Source organism: Martes martes, assembly GCF_963455335.1.
Source record: "Martes martes genome assembly, chromosome: 11".
Lineage (NCBI taxonomy): Eukaryota > Metazoa > Chordata > Mammalia > Carnivora > Mustelidae > Martes > Martes martes.
In genome coordinates this window covers 94,487,356-94,502,684 of record NC_137899.1, presented here as the reverse complement: position 1 = coordinate 94,502,684, position 15,329 = coordinate 94,487,356, and the positions used below count along the sequence as shown (strand labels likewise).

At 50.7% G+C, this 15,329-nt stretch overlaps 1 protein-coding gene across 3 annotated transcripts; it reads right to left on the bottom strand.

The window, feature by feature from the left end:
* Positions 1–855: 855 nt before the first annotated feature.
* Positions 856–14,787, bottom strand: RAB19 (RAB19, member RAS oncogene family). Of its 3 annotated transcripts, none has more exons than XM_080818046.1 (4): positions 14,416–14,787; positions 11,764–11,976; positions 9,207–9,390; positions 856–2,019 (listed from the first exon to the last, which is right to left on the bottom strand). In XM_080818046.1, the coding sequence occupies exons 2-4, from the start codon at positions 11,962–11,964 to the stop codon at positions 1,679–1,681; spliced, it is 726 nt and encodes a 241-aa protein (XP_080674172.1). In that variant the 5' UTR covers positions 11,965–11,976; positions 14,416–14,787; the 3' UTR covers positions 856–1,678. The 3 variants fall into 3 exon arrangements, with proteins under 3 accessions (XP_080674172.1, XP_080674174.1, XP_080674173.1); XM_080818048.1 differs by having other exon boundaries at positions 857–1,947; positions 14,405–14,787; XM_080818047.1 differs by having other exon boundaries at positions 857–1,947.
* Between the last annotated feature and the right edge of the window lie 542 nt (positions 14,788–15,329).

The following is a 15,329-nucleotide window of genomic DNA, read 5'->3' as shown; positions in this document are numbered from 1 at the left end:
GGTGGCTCTGTTGGTTGGCCGACTCAGGTCGTGATCCCAGAGTCCTGGGATCGAGTCCCGCATCGGGCTCCCAGCTCCATGGGGAGTCTGCTTCTCTCTCTGACCACCGCCTCACTCATGCTCTCTCTCACTATCTCTCTCTCTCAAAATCTTAAGAAAAAAAATAAAATGTGATTAATTCTCTATGATCCTCCTCTTAACCATGCTCCCCTCCCCATTTCTACACAGTAACAATGTGAACATTTTAGTGTGGGGAAGACTTGCCTGACAAGCTTGGGTGCATGTGGATTTCTGAAAAGATCCTGATTCTGTCCAATCACGGAGCTCAAGAATCGGCACCGAGCATCCCCTGGCCGGTCTCACACGTCCGGTTGGTGAGCTACACTTGAGGAGCATTGCTTCATTGTACTGCCTGATAGATACATGGTGTGAACCACATATGTGATTGAAGTTCTAGTAGCCACATTTTAAAAAGTGAAAAAAAAAAAACAGGTGAAACATTACTATGTTCATTTAACCTGGTATATCTAAAATACCATTTCAACATACAATCAATATAAAATGATTGTAAGATACTTTGTTCTTCCCGTGTGTGTGTGTGCTAAGTGTTCAAATTCTGGTGTGTATTTTACACTTAGAGCTCAGCTCAAATTCGAATGAACCACATTTCAAGTACTCGGGAGCTGCCCATGGTTAGTGGCTGTTTGTGCTGGTCCCAACGTCTGGGTGGTGCTGAGGGGTGAGTCCCCACACCACGGACCTTTCCTGGTTCAGGGCCATGGTTGCAGCTGCTCCAGCCCTGTGGTTCTTTCTACAATTACAAGATGGGCCCCAGCAGCAACCATCAGGGAACTTTGAAAAAACAATATTGTTTATTTACAGGTTCTGTACATAGCCCGCGGTCGGGGGGGGGGCGCCACTCAGTGAGGCCAGTATTGGCTTGACATTCATCTAGGGCTCAACTGAATTTCAATTCGGAGGTGAGTTTTCATCCAGCAGGTACTGTAGAAGGAAATTGTCAGCATCGCCCACATTCGAGGAGGGTGGTCACATCAGCCCCACTACGATAGAGTGAGATCAGTTCCGTCTCCATCTCATGGCTCCTGACCATTTGGCAAGACAATATTGAGGGTCTTGATGTCAAAGGCTTTGCTCCTCAAACTAAAGACCTGAGGTGTGAACCTCAGGAAGCAAAAGTCGAACAGCATTCTGGTTTTTCACTGCAGGCTCCCCCCCACACACACACCCTCCCCTGCACCCCAACTATTTTAAACCGCTCTGGAATGTTCTAAACATCCTCTCCCCTCCCTTGATATCCCTCCTTTATTCTTTCTTCACTACCTTCTTCAAGCAAGAAGCAGAACTCAGTAGGACATGGTTGGAAGGGTTGGGGAGACAAAATGGAAGTATAAGGAAGAGCAGACCTTGTCTCCCTACCCCTGCCTTCAAGTCCAAAGCAGAGCCAAGAGAAACGGTGGTGTGGCTTTTTGCTCAGAGGCAGCAGGTCTGGCCTCGGGTGCGAACCCAGGCACAGCGGCCCCCATCCGGGCGGGAAGGGTTAAGGACCAGCAGGCAAGTGTGCTTTGGTCTGAGACGCCACGTGGCCGACGACAGGGTATCCGGCTACCTTCTGCGTCCGACGCGGCATCTCCTGGCTGTGGCTGGCCTCGTGCACATCTCAGCACGAGCAGTGGGTCTTTTCCCTTGGACCCTGGGCCACAAGGATCGGCCTAGAATCCAGGGCCAGGCTGTTCACGGGGCTCTCCCCAAATAAGTGCAGGCTGTTGCGGGCGATCAGCTCCCTGGCCATCAGCACGAAGACCTCGTCTATGTTCTTAGACTCTTTGGCAGATGTTTCTAAAACAGCAAGAAGGCCGTACTTCTCAGCCAGGGTGCAGGCGTCCTCAAACAGGACGTGCCGTTTCTCCCACAGGTCACATTTGTTCCCTGGGAGCGAGAGAGAGGCAGATGTTCCGTGGGTGAACCGAATCTCAGTTGTTCTTTTTTTTTTTAATGAACCTTTAATAGAAACATTTTAGTTCAGTGATACACACGCATGATTTCATCCCTGAACAACCATTGTGGGCAGATTTACTGAAAATGAAACCCCTGATGATGGAAACAGAGCCAGTGTCTTAATTCACTGTTAAATGAGATCTTGAGGAGCTTGGAGAAATGGGCCGGAGGGGTGTGTTTTATCGGGAGGGACCCATGGAGCCCCTCCGTTCTAGGGAGCGACAGTCATTCCTTCCTTCTAAGTCTAACAAGGTAAAAACGGTGCCAGAGGGGATGTCTCAGGCTTCTTGCTGCTTCCTTCGAATCTTGTTTCTCTTTCTGCTCTCTTTGCCAAACCACAAAGGGTTGGATACTGTGGGATGGGGCCTGGGCTAGCTGAGGAGATTGTGATTAGGATTTGCTGGGTTGAAGGTGTGGGATGAATGCAGGATTTAGCTGTGACTTAAATACGGCCGGATGCGGACTTGAAGTGTGCAGTTCATGAATGCTGCCAAACGGACGCGCTATGTAACCATCATTCCTCTCAGGATAAAGAACATTCCCTATTACCCCAGAACGTTCAGTGACGGGTTTTGTGAACATGGTTATAGAAGGAAGAGTGAGCCACCTCTTTACTTCTCCACTTACCCCTACATGCCTCCGATCATTGGACTTGGATTTCTCTGAGGCAGGAATCCAGAGGTAAAATTGTTTTCCACAGGATTTGTTCTACCGGACATCAGGATTTATTACAAATCTACGGTAACTGAGATGGGCCAGACTGGTGTTTCTCAACTGGTGTTTTTTCCTACAAAGGAGCTTTCTTAGACCCTTTTCCCCCATAATTAACCGTCCCCACCATGAAAACCTAAAAATTTTTCATTTTGAAACAATTCTAGGGGGTGCCTGGGTGGCTCAGCCATTAAGTGTCTGCCTTGGGCTCAGGTCGTGATCCCTGGGTCCTGGAATCAAGCCCTGCATCAGGCTCCCTGCTCAGCGGGGAGGGAGCCTGCTTTTCCCTCTCCAGCTCCCCCTGCTTGTGTTCCCTCTCTCGCTATCTCTGTAATAAATAAAAATCTTAAAAAAAAAAAAAAAAGGAACAATTAAAGACTCACGAGTTGTTGAAGGAGGACCTTCAGGTCAGGGAGCCATCTAGAACACCATGAACGGTATGCAGAGGTGTGCACTATATCGCTGGGGAAAGATTGATGGACTGACATACACTGAAATTTAAAAAGTCTGTTTAAGGGATGCCTGGGTGGCTCAGTTGGTTAAGTGGCCAACTCTTGGTCTCAGCTCAGGGTGTGGGATCAAGCCCCATGTTGGGCTCCATGGTCGGCGTGGAGTCTGCTTGTCCCTCTGCTCCTCCCTCCACTCATGCGCTCTCTCAAATAAATAAGATTTTTTTTTTTTTTAAAGATTATATGTATTTGACAGATCACAAGTAGGCAGAGAGGCAGGCAGAGAGAGGAGGGGAAGCAGGCTCCCCGCTGAGCAGAGAGCCCGATACGGGGCTCGATCCCAGCACCCTGGGATCATGACCTGAGCCAAAGGCAGAGGCTTTAACCCACTGAGCCACCCAGGCGCCCCTAAATAAAATCATTTAAAAGAATATCTACTCAGGGGCGCATGGCTGGCTCAGTTGGTAGAGTGTGGGACTCATACCTCAGGATCGTAAATCTGAGCTGCCTGTTGGGTATAGAGATTACTTAATTTTTTTTTGTTTGTGGTTTTTTTTTTGAAGTAGGCTGAAGTGGGACCCGCTCATGTAGACCGGGGCTGCGGGCTGCAGGCCTCCATTCCTCTGCCAGGCGGCGTCGGCTCCGGGCCGAGGGAACCTTTCTTACAAGTGTTCAGTCTGAGACACCACCTCCCAGCGGGGCTGGGCTGAACACTGAGTCCCAGAGATAACCAGGTTCTAATCCCTGGAGACTAAATATTACTTTATTTGGAAGAAAGGTCTTTGCAGATGTTATTAAGAATCTGGAGGTGGGGAAGAGGGTCCTGGATTAGCTGCATGGGCCCTAGTACAGCCTCATGTGACCTGCTGCATGGGCTGGGGGAGGACTTCACACGCACAGGAGGAGAGGTGGAGAGGTGGAGAGGGACATACACACTGGGTGTTGTGGCCACAGCAGAGAACCGTGGCAGCCGCCAGAAGCTGAAAGAGGCAAAGAACAGATGAGCCCCCGGAGCTCCCGGAGCAGTGTGGCCCTGCAGATGCCTTGGTTTTGGCCCAGTGATACCGGGTTTAGATTTCTGGCCTCTGGAATTGAGAGAGGACACCTTCCCACGATTTTAAGCTGCTCGGTGTATGGTTCTGTGTCCCAGCAGCCACTGGAAACTGCCTCAGGTACGTATCTTCAAGACGGCTGCACGCGCATCTCTAGCCCATGAGACCGAAGCTCAGGGCACAGCGCTGCCTCCGGAAGGCAGGTGGGGGGAGGGATGCCAGAGGAGTGGGCGTCCCTGAGCTGGGAGTGTGGTCTGCTCCTTGCATCCCTCACTCGGAGCTCTGGGTGCTGGGCTCGGTTGCATTGGTTCTGCTTTTTAGGACCTGCCCCCCCCCCAACCTGCCCCATCGCCACGGCAGGTCAGCAGCCCCGTCTGTCCAGTGCCCGGCCTCTCTGCCGCTGGGGGCGGCACACCTCAAGATGAGCCGGGACACCTGGACACGGAAAGAAACCGTGTGTTCGCCACTTGGGGTCTGAGCCCTTGCTTGCTAAGGGCTGTGTGTTGAGCACCCAGAGAGATGTTCCTGCCCAGAAGGAAGGAGTTCTCATCTTGTCAGGGAGACCAGACGGACACACGGACAGTTGAGTCAACTACAAGAACTTTCTGATCTGACACAAGCCACGAAAAAATACAGGCCGAGGACCAGGTGAACGGTAACAGTTGTTCATAGCACAGGTGTATAATCCCTTGTCCACATTTCCCAGATCCAAAACCCTGGGAAACCCCTAAGTGTATTTGGTCATTCCTCCAATGGTAAAATCTGCCCCAAACTGGCATTTGAAGTTTTTATTCAATGTGCTTTGTATGACTAGGTTGCACATTCCACTGCACTGAATAAATAAGGATGCATTTGACCTTGGGGTGTTGGCCCAGACCTACTGAGGGTGTCACATAACACAGAATGCAGTCTTCTAAGATCTGACAGATCTGAAGGCTGAAATCTTAGGCATGAAGAGTTTTTCTCTGAGAGATTGTGGACCTGGAAATAGAACAGCAGTTGAAGTGGGACGTTTGCCTGAAATCCTAAGGGGACAAAGCAGGTGCTGAGGGTTACAGCAGGTGCTGTAACCTGTCAAGGAAGTTGGCTTCTGAGTTCTCCCTCTGATGGGGGTACCAAGAGCTGGGAGGTCACAAACAGCATGGGATGAGGAGAAGGTAAGAGCCAGCCTTCTCCAGGGGGGAAGCGGGGGGGCCCCAAGGATTTTAAACACAGGACACTACCGAGGGGCTGGTCTTCCGGTAAATGGCCGGAGAGGAGGAGCCGTACAAATGGGTGCACAACCATCTCTGACCTTTGTAGGAACGTCTCTGAGAGGCTGCGGTAAACTTGTGAAAGAGAGACACCTGTGTGAAGAAATGTGGAAACAGGAAGACAGCGGGGGCGAGAACACTTCTGTGAGGGAACAGCAAGTTGACTTTTCTAGATTAAGGCACGGAGGCCACAGAGACAAAAACAGGAAGACCCGTTGTGTCAGCCCTGGGGACTGGACGCGTCATAAACTGACACATCCTGGCCGTCTTTGGGGGCATTTCTAGAACCGGTTGTAAATTGAGGCAGAGATGGTTGTGAGGAATGACAGACTGGGGTATAAATACCACGACAGCTGTGAGATTCCTGGAAATCCTGCAACATCTTAGCATTTTTAAAAAGATTTTGAGGCAGAGCAAGAGAAGGAGTGAGCAAGCACAAGAGGGAGGGGCAGAGGGAGAGGGAGAAGCAGACTCCCTGCTGAGCAGGGAGCCGGATGCGGGGCTCGATCCCAGGACCCTGGGATCGTGACCTGAGCTGAAGGCAGAGGCTTAACCCGCTGAGCCACCCAGGTGCCCCCATCCTAGCATCTGTTACCCCCTCCTCTGTCCCAACTGTGTCTGCAGAAGAAATGAGTTGAGGAGGGTGCTGGGGGGAAAGCCTGCAAGGGAGGCCCCGGATGCTGGAAAACGGAGCTGTCTTCCGAAGACAGCTCAGAAGGGAAGGGGCCTTGGGGCATGCAGCTTTGCCTTGCCCAACTTCCAGGCCCCGAGGAAGAACTGCTTCATTGTGGGAAGTACAGGCATTTAGGGGAAAAGAGATTCAGTTCACCTTCCTGGGGTAACTTCGAGTGTGATTAGAACGGCTTCATCCGGGGTGCCTGGGTGGCTCAGTGGGTTAAAGCCTCTGCCTTCAGCTCCGGTCATGATCCCAGGGTCCTGGGATCGAGCCCCGAGTTGGGCTCTCTCCTCGGCAGGGAGCCTGCTTCTCTCTCTCTGCCTGCCTCTCTGCCTACTTGTGATCTCTGTCTGTCAAATAAATAAAATCTTAAAAAAAAAAAAAAAAAGGAACAGCTTCGTTCCCTTTAGTGAGTTGCACATTTTCCACCCTTGAGTGTCCCTTCTCGGGGAGCTACCTCTGGTAGAGTTTCTTTCCGTCCCTGAGGTCATGGGTGGCCTTCCCCGTCGGTTCTGCTTTCCAGCCACGGGGCCTCTTAGCCGCTCTGTCTGGCACAGCAGACCCGCCTCTTCGCTCTGGAAATAATAGCTTCCCCTTACTGGTGTTAGCACTGTGCCAAGTGCTTCCTGTATATCCATTCAACCCAACAATGCACCTGAAGCAGGCATCAGTTTCATAGATGAGGAAATTAGAGTAATGAGCCCAAGTTCAGAGGGGAAGGGCAGAGGTGGGGATTGAACCCCAATCGGCCTGACTCTGAAATCCAGATAAATGCAGCGACTCAGAGGGCTCAGAATTGTACCCAGAGTCGGGTTAGCAGTTAGAGTCCCCTGTCACCAGCAGCTCCCTAGCACCACCCCTGGTCCCTGGTGGGGCCCCACCCGTCAGGGAGCTGCGGTCCTGAAGGATGCGGGACACCTCCACAAGCATTCTCCTCCGTGCTTCCCAGAAGTGGTTATTGGGGAAGAAATATGGCTCTTTTGGGGTCAGTGCTTACTCCTCAAATTCTGGACTCTGCTTGTAGAAGTGTTTATATCCAGAGTCAAATTACAAAAGTTTCTGGTCCCAAAGGGGGCCTTTGGGTGAGAAGCTACAGGAGAGAGAGAGGGATCTCGATCCTCCCAAAGAGACAAGGTGCCCTCCTCCGGGAGGCCTCACTAGTCTCTCCTGCCTGGTTTCTGCCATGTGGGAACCCCCCTCTGAGAACGGGAGGGGACAGAAGGGGAAGGGCATCCACTTTGGCAGCAGACTGTGGAATCTGGGGCTTTTGATCTGAGGTAGCAGGAAGGAGGGAGCGTGCTCTAGGCTCTGGAATGACTCTTTCTCAAGTTAGGAGTGGCGTGAACCTAAAGCAGCGTTCCCTTCAAGTCTGCATATGACGGGCTGAACTACGAATCAAAACCCCTTTCTGGAATCATGGCAGTAATAATGGACCCGATGTGCTCAGAACACGTGCCAGTGACCTCCCACCCGTGCCCAGCCTTTGCATCCTGTGACCTCGCCATCAGCGCCCAGCTCTTAGTCTCAGGTAGGCACCTTGCCCCAGGCTCGCCCACCCTTGGGGTGGCCAGCAGCCTGGGTCATCTTTTGCCATGAGAAGAAGGAATGGGACAATGGGATTTCCTCGTGAGCGAGTAGAGAGAGAATAAGGGGGCTTGTGGCAGGAGCAGGTGGGGGTGATGCTTTGAGAGACTCCAAGAGTAAGGCGTGAAAAGCAGCTCTGAGGGAGAGGAAACAGGTGCACAGTACAGAACAAGGAGGCTGGTTCCCAGAGCCCAGCCCTGAGAGGGGGATGCACAGGTCCTGCGTGTCGGGGCGGGGGAGGGGGTGGCAGGGTGGGCTGGAGGTGGTGGGAGAAGGAGGCTGGTTCCACTGTGTCTCCTGCTCTGACCGGGGCTCGATGCTGGCTTTTCCTAGGGCCTAGGAACTTGCACCCTCACCATAAGCCCTGAATTATTTGGAACATAGATGAGATAGTTCCTCAAACTCCTAGAACACATCCTACAGTTTATATTAAACACTTGGTGCCAGGCATTGCTAAGCAATTTATATACAGTATCTCATTAAATTTTTACCACAACCCGTTGAGTATTAGTCACATTTTACAGACCAGGAACTGAGGCTCAGAGACTGGCCACAGAGCTAGGACATGCTTGTCAGAGGATGAATCAGCCACTAAACCATGGTGTGTTTAGCTCTTTCTCAATCTCACAGCTAGCTAGACTTGTGCTGTGCAAACTTCCATTTGCCTACGAATCTCCTTAGGATCCTCTTAAAATGAGGGTTCTGATTCAGGAGGTCTGGGATGTGGCCCGAGATAACTGCATTTTTCACAAACTGCGGCTGATCACTGCTGGCCCACGGACCACACTTTGAGGAGGTAGCAGGGGCCCAAACCGTCTTGCTAAAATGAAGCAGCCACTGGTGAGCAGTTGTGTTCATAGGAAGGAAAAGGCAGCTCTGTTCGCAAAACTGAAACTACAGAAAAGGGATGGAAATGTTACCGCCTTCTGAACATACAGTAGGACCGCTCTCGTGAAGCCGACCGTTTCCTTTGCGCAGTTCAAGTTGCTGTCCATTTTGAGGGTGGTTGGTCCTCAAAATTTGCTTAGGATCCTAGCAGGTGTGAGGAGTCATTCCTGGGTACGGGCCCGTGCCTCCGAGCGGCCCCATTGGGGATTTGGAGTCATCTGATACCGTGAACCTCAGCCTACAGGGTGTTTCCTGTGTGGTCTACACGCATTTGCATCAAATCAGTTGGGGTGTGATGCCTTCATCGAGAAGCCCGGGCCCCATCCTGGGCCTCCAGGACCAGACATTCTAGGGCAGGGCCTTAGGTGGGAGTCTGTATTATTAACAAGTTTACACCCCACCACGCACATTCTCAAGCGAATCTGATGGGAGTTTGGGGGCCAACCACTTTCTGAGGCCCGTCCACCACTAGCGCTTTTATGATCCCACGTTCCCTTGCCATCAGAAACACCCAGAAAGCTGAGCATCTGCAGAGGGGGCCAGGAAAGGAGAGCAAAATGCTTGGAAAATGCCATACCAATCAGCATCACCACCAAGTTCGCTGCTCCGTATTTTTCGATCTCGTGGATCCAGTGAGGCACTGACTCGAAGGTGGACTGTCGGGTGAGGTCATAGGCGATGATGGCGGCGTGGGCACTGCGGTAGTAGCTCTGAGTGATGGTCCGGAAACGCTCCTGGCCCGCCGTGTCCCACACCTGCATCTGGGAGGGGCAGGAGAGGGGGGTCCACATCAGGAGTTCCTGTGCCTGATGGCAGCTTGCTCACCTGAGTTGTCTACAAAAGGCAGCTTCCTGAGTCACACTTGGAGATAGATACTCAGCAGGTCAGGAGTGGGGCGCAGGGATCCGTGTTTCCTTTTGCTTCTCAGGGTGATCTGGGATGTACTTTCAGGTTTGGGGCCCACCACCCAAGGGACACTTTAGTCGGAGAGGTGGAGCCAATGTCTTGGGTCTGGTGTTCTTGACCTTTTGCTTACCTTTTTTTTTTTTTTTTAAGATTTTATTTATTGATTTGACAGACAGAGATCACAAGTAGGCAGAGAGGCAGGCAGAGAGAGAGGGGGAAGCAGGCTCCCCGCCGAGCAGAGAGCCCGATGTGGGGCTCCATCCCAGGACCCTGAGATGATGACCCGAGCCAAAGGCAGAGGCTTAACCCACTGAGCCACCCAGGCGCCCCAAGATTTTGTTTACCTTTTGAACCTGCTCATTGATTCCACTCAAGGTGAGAGCACTGGCTGACCCGTTCTGATTTTAAAGGACCGCTCAGTTGTGTCTGCTTAGGAGTGTCCTCAGAATACCTTCTCAACGACCATCCCACGCGGGGACACCCACCAGCACAGCACAGCCTCCCACCACGTCTGAAGGTACCTGTTTATTCACTCTCTCACACTATTTATAAAGGGTACTCATTAATTAATGAATTAATTTCATTAAGTAAGCTTGGCACCCAATGTGGGGCTTGTACTCATGACCCTGCGATCAAGACTCGCACGCTCTACCGACTGAGCCAGCCAGATGCTTCCAAAAAATGAATTTTTTAAAGAAAGATGCAAACATACCCCAAACTAGAGAGAATAAAACAAACAACCATCATATAGACATTATCCAGACAAGATTTCACACTCTTGCTTTATCCAGCGCTTTCCGTTGATTTCTTTGAGTTGTTATTTTAAAGCGAATCCCAGGCTTCATGTCATTTCATTTATGTCAAAAGTGGGCATTTTCTTATATAAACACAATGCCATAATCACAGCTAATCAGCTTTCCAAGAATTCCTTGGTATTATTTAATATTCCTTGGTATCATCTAATAAAATTTTCTTGTCTCCAAAATGTCTTTTTACTGTTGTTTTTATTTAATCAAGATTCCAAGCATGACCGTGCTTTACACTTTCACAAACACTTTCTGATCTTTCCTAATCAAATGGGTAAAAGATAGTCTCTGTTATTCAAATTTGCACTTTTCAAATTATGAGTGAGGCTGGGTACCTTTTTATCTAGACATACATTTCTGAGCTGGCTCTTACCAAATTTATGAAATAACAATTGTGTCCAGTCAATGGATTGCTACTTTTTGTATTTGGTTGTTAGTTAAAGAAATCAGCCTTTTGTCAGTTCCATATTTGCAAATACTTCTTTCCAGTTCGTCATTCATCCTTTGACTTTGTTTATGATATTTTTGTGGATGTAGAATTTGACCTTTATATCATTATATAGAGATGTATAAATTTGGCCTTTAGGTAGTTATGACTGAGCAATCTTTTCCTTTATGGCTTCTGGGTTCTGTTCTTAAAAGCCTGATTTCCCAGGGCACCTGCGTGGCTCAGTCAGTTAAGCTTCTGATGTTGGCTTGGGTCCTGATCTCAGGGTCTTGGGATCAGCCCTGCGATGGCCCCCGTGCTCAGCGGGGAGTCTGCTTGTCCCTTTCCTACTGTCCCTGCTTGTGTTCCCTTTCTCTTTCAAATAAATACTTAAAAGCCTTTAAAAATAAAAATCTTAGGGAAAAAAAAAAAAAGGCTGCTGAGCTCGTGGGTGGCTCAGTCGGTTAAGCGTCTGCCTTTGGCTCAGGTCATGATCTCAGGGTTCTGGGATCGAGTCCCGTCCTGGGTTCCCTGCTCCACGGGAAGTCTGCTTCTCCCACTGCCCCTCTTCCCACTCGTTCTCTCAATCTGTCTCTCTCCCTCATATAAATAAATAAAATCTTAAAAAAAAAAAAAAGGCTGATTCCCCCACTCTACAATGATAAATATTTCAATGATCTTTTTTTCTGGTGTTCTTAGGATTTCATGTTTTATATTTAAATCTTTTATTCCTCAGGCACGTGTTTTGGTGTTAAGAACTCTGGCTAAGGGGTGCCTTGGTGGCTCAGTTGGTTGGGCATTTCCCTTCGGCTCAGGTCAAGATCCTGGGTCCTGGGATTGAGCCCCATATCGACTCCTTGCTCAGCAAGGAGACTGCTTCTCCCTTGTCCCTCCCCGCCCCGCTCATGCTGTCTCCCTCTCAAATAAACAAATACAATCCTAAAAAAAAAGAACTCTAGCTAAGAGAAGAGGAGCCAACCCCATGCCTTTCTCACCTTCACTTTCTTGCCATCGATCTCAAGGGAGCGCACAGTGAAGTCCACCCCAATCGTGTTCTGCTGTGTCTCTGTGTAGACCCCAGATTTGAAATGCTGCACCACACAGGTCTTCCCCACATTGGAATCCCCAATGAGGATGATCTTGAACAAATAGTCAAAATTCTCATCTGCTTCCCTGGGGGAACTGGAGAACTGCATGGCTCCTGCCACCTGGAATGCACCCAGAAGAAAAGAAGGAATCCAGCATCTCTCTAGTGAGCTAAGCAGTGTTCTAGACACTCGGGATGTAAGACAGGACGAGAGAAAGGGAGGTTATTCATTCATAGCACTCACATTTTTAAAAAAAGATTTATTTATTTATTTGACAGAGAGAGGAAAGCAGGCTTCCGGCTGAGCAGAGAGACCGATGTGGGACTCAATCCCAGGACCCTGAGATCATGACCTGAGCCGAAGGCAGAGGTCCAACGCACCGAACCATCCAGGTGCCCCAGTACTCACATTCTTGTGGGAGAGGGATATTAATTCCTGGTCAGGTACAGGGGAGCTGTCCCCACACGCCCCCACCTGGCTTACGTGGGTTGGCATTACTTTAAAATGAAGAGGTTTGGGGTACCTGTGTGGCTCAATCGATTAAGTGACTGCCTTTAGCTCAGGTCACTATCGCAGAGTCCTGTGATCGAGTCCCACATTGGGCTCCCTGCTCAGCAGGGCATCTGCTTCCCGCTCTGCCCCTCACCCCACTCCCTCTCTCTCTCTCTCTCTCCCTCAAACAAATGAAATCTTTTAAAAATAAAAAAATCTGAAGAGATTTAACTGCCATTCTCTTTTGGGCCTAACACACAAGCGACGCTATCAGGGGACAGCACTGACTGAAATCCTCGTCACTGAGGCAAGGAAGTGCCCCATGCTCTGTCAAGCGCCCTGAGCTCAGCGGAAGGCAGAGGAGATGCCTACGGGAGGGTTCTAGCTGCTGTTCATCAGCTGGTGGACATGTCTCGCTGTCATCCTAGCATCCTTCTGGCAGGGAGGAAAACTCCCAGCTAGGGAAGACAGACCGTCCAGGCAACCAGCAGCAAGGACCAGCAAGATGTGACAGAAGTCAGTTTGGGGAATAGTGACATGGCCTTTTTCTTCTGGTTTTCTTGACCAGGAAAGGATCTGGCAGGCTCAGTCGGTAGAGCACGTGACTCTTGATCTCAGGGTCATGAGTTCAAGCCCCACATTGAATAGAGAAATTACTTAAAAATAAATAAACTTAAAAAAAAACCCTCAAAATGAAAACTATGGTTTTCAAGTGTTTATGGCATATTTTACTATAGACTGGGAGAGAACTTTCAAGTTTCTGATGACAGTGTTTTCCAAACTAACTGATTATGTCACAACGGTCTGGAGGAGATAACTAGATCTATCGCTAGAGCCCATCTGAGATCTGCCAAACACATTTAAAGACACCCCCAGCCCCCCGACACACAAACGCAGGCATACACTCCCCGGGTGATTCCAGTGACCATCCCAGTTTGGGGAGCACTGATCACCACAGTCACTCACCTGAAACTTCATCCCCCCCCCCCTCCGCATTCCTGCTTCCCTATCTACCTACACTTTGGAATGTTTGATGACAGGGAACTCACTACCTCCTGCAAAGATCCATTTGGCATGTCCAGCTCTGGCTTACATGGGGTTGAACTCCATCTCCCTGGGGTTTCCCATCTGTATCCCCTCAGGCTGTGCCAGGATTGGGCAGATTCCCGTCTCACATGACAGCCCACCAGAAATCTGACGCAGCGCACACACGCCCTCACGGCAAATATCCCCAGGCCTTTCCACTGTCCTTCATGCTGGCGTGCTGGGTCTCCTCAGCCAATGTTTCATAAAAATACAAGAAAACTTCTCCCGGGGGCGCCTGGGTGGCTCAGTGGGTTAAAGCCTCTGCCTTCGGCTCAGGTCATGATCCCGGGGTCCTGGGATCGAGTCCTGCATCGGGCTCTCTGCTCAGCGGGGAGCCTGCTTCCCTCTCTCTCTCTTTCTCTCTGCCTGCCTCTCTGCCTACTTGTGATCTCTGTCAAATAAATAAATAAGATCTTTAAAAAAAAAAAAAACAAAAAACTTCTCCCGGATTAAATTTGACATGTTTCCCAAAAAAAATAAAATAAAATAAAATAAAATTGACATGCTTCCTGTTGCTCCTGCCTAACCACCCCTTTCTCCATTTCTTCCAGTTTTATTTTTCGGTTTTCTCTGAAGACGACACGTCGGCATCATCACACACATTAAAAAGCACACAGACCCACAATCTGTAGTGAAAACCCTGCGCTTTACAAAGGGACTAGGAAGGCTCCCAGCACCTCTCTTGGACGCCTCTGAAACCACCTATGGCAAACGACCCGGCAGATAAAGACACAATGAAACCCCCTTTTTCCCTTCTGGCTTTTCAAATAAAGAAGGCCATGCCACTTCCGGTGTCATATCACTGTAACTTGAGCGGGGACCTTACTTCCCCCTTCCCCCAGCAAGTCCTCCAGGGTTTGGGGGCTTTGCCTTCACCTCAGCCGGCGCTCGCGGCAAGCTTAAACGCGCAGGGCGCACGCACCCGATGCCCTCCGGCCCGCAGTCTGCAGCCTCCACCTTCCCGGCTCACCTGTCGCGTACCTGGCTCGCTCGCTCACCTCCGCCGGCAGGGAATGGTGACTTTATTCTCGTTTTTCCTTCCCGGCCCTGCGCGCCTTGCTTCCTCCTGCCGGGCCGGCGTGCTGGGAGCTCTGGTTCAGTCCCCAGGGGTCGGGTTTGGCGACCTGAGAAAGTGAAAGGAAAGCGCGAGTCCTCCCACCGCCCCTGAGCCGGGCGCCGAGCTGCCGTCGGGTCCAAGCGCCAGGTGAGGGGCTGTGGCCGGCGCGCCCCGCGCACGCAGCTTGCCGGCCCCCCCCCGCCCCGGCCCCAGCCGCCGTCTCCTCGCAAAGCCGGACGAAAAGGACGGGCCCCTTAACTATGCAGCCGCCCCGTTCCTTCCTTCTACTCACCTCCTCTTTTGCAACCCTTGCCCCCGCTTTTTCCTGGAGTCCCTCGATTGGCTGGGGTGGCGGTGGGGCGGCTAGTTGAGGGGGGCAAAGTCAAGGAGAATACAGCTCTAGGTCTTTTCTAAAAAAATATATTTTATTTAGGGCGCCTGGGTGGCTCCGTGGGTTAAGGTCATGATCTCAGGGTCCTGGGATCGAGCCCCGCATCCGGCTCTCTGCTCAGCAGGGAGCCTGCTTCCCCCCCCTCTCTCCCTCTGCCTGCCTCTCTGCCTACTTGTGATCTCTCTCTGTGTCAAAAAATAAATAAATAAATAAATAAAAGAAATAAAAATATTTTATTTATTCATTTGACAGAGAGAGAGCACAAGCAGGGGGCGGGTGGCAGGCAGAGGGAGAGGAAGAAGCAGGCTCCCTGCTGAGCACGGAGTTCGATCCCAGGACCACCAGGATCATGACCCCTGCGGGAGGCAGATGCTTAACCCACGGAGCCACCCAGGCGCCTGACAGCTCTAGGTCTTGAGTCATTTGACTCCTTTGTGGACTTGACTC

Excerpts from the sequence above, each read along its gene's own strand:
- RAB19 (XM_080818046.1), bottom strand. The coding sequence starts at position 11,964 with ATGCAGTTCTCCAGTTCCCCCAGGGAAGCAGATGAGAATTTTGACTAT. Across the intron at positions 9,391-11,763 it reads TCGATGGCAAGAAAGTGAAG|ATGCAGGTGTGGGACACGGC; the intron begins GTGAGAAAGGCA and ends TGCCCCTCCCAG. Across the intron at positions 2,020-9,206 it reads CTTGGTGGTGATGCTGATTG|GTTCATTAAAAAAAAAAAGA; the intron begins GTATGGCATTTT and ends TTTCTATTAAAG.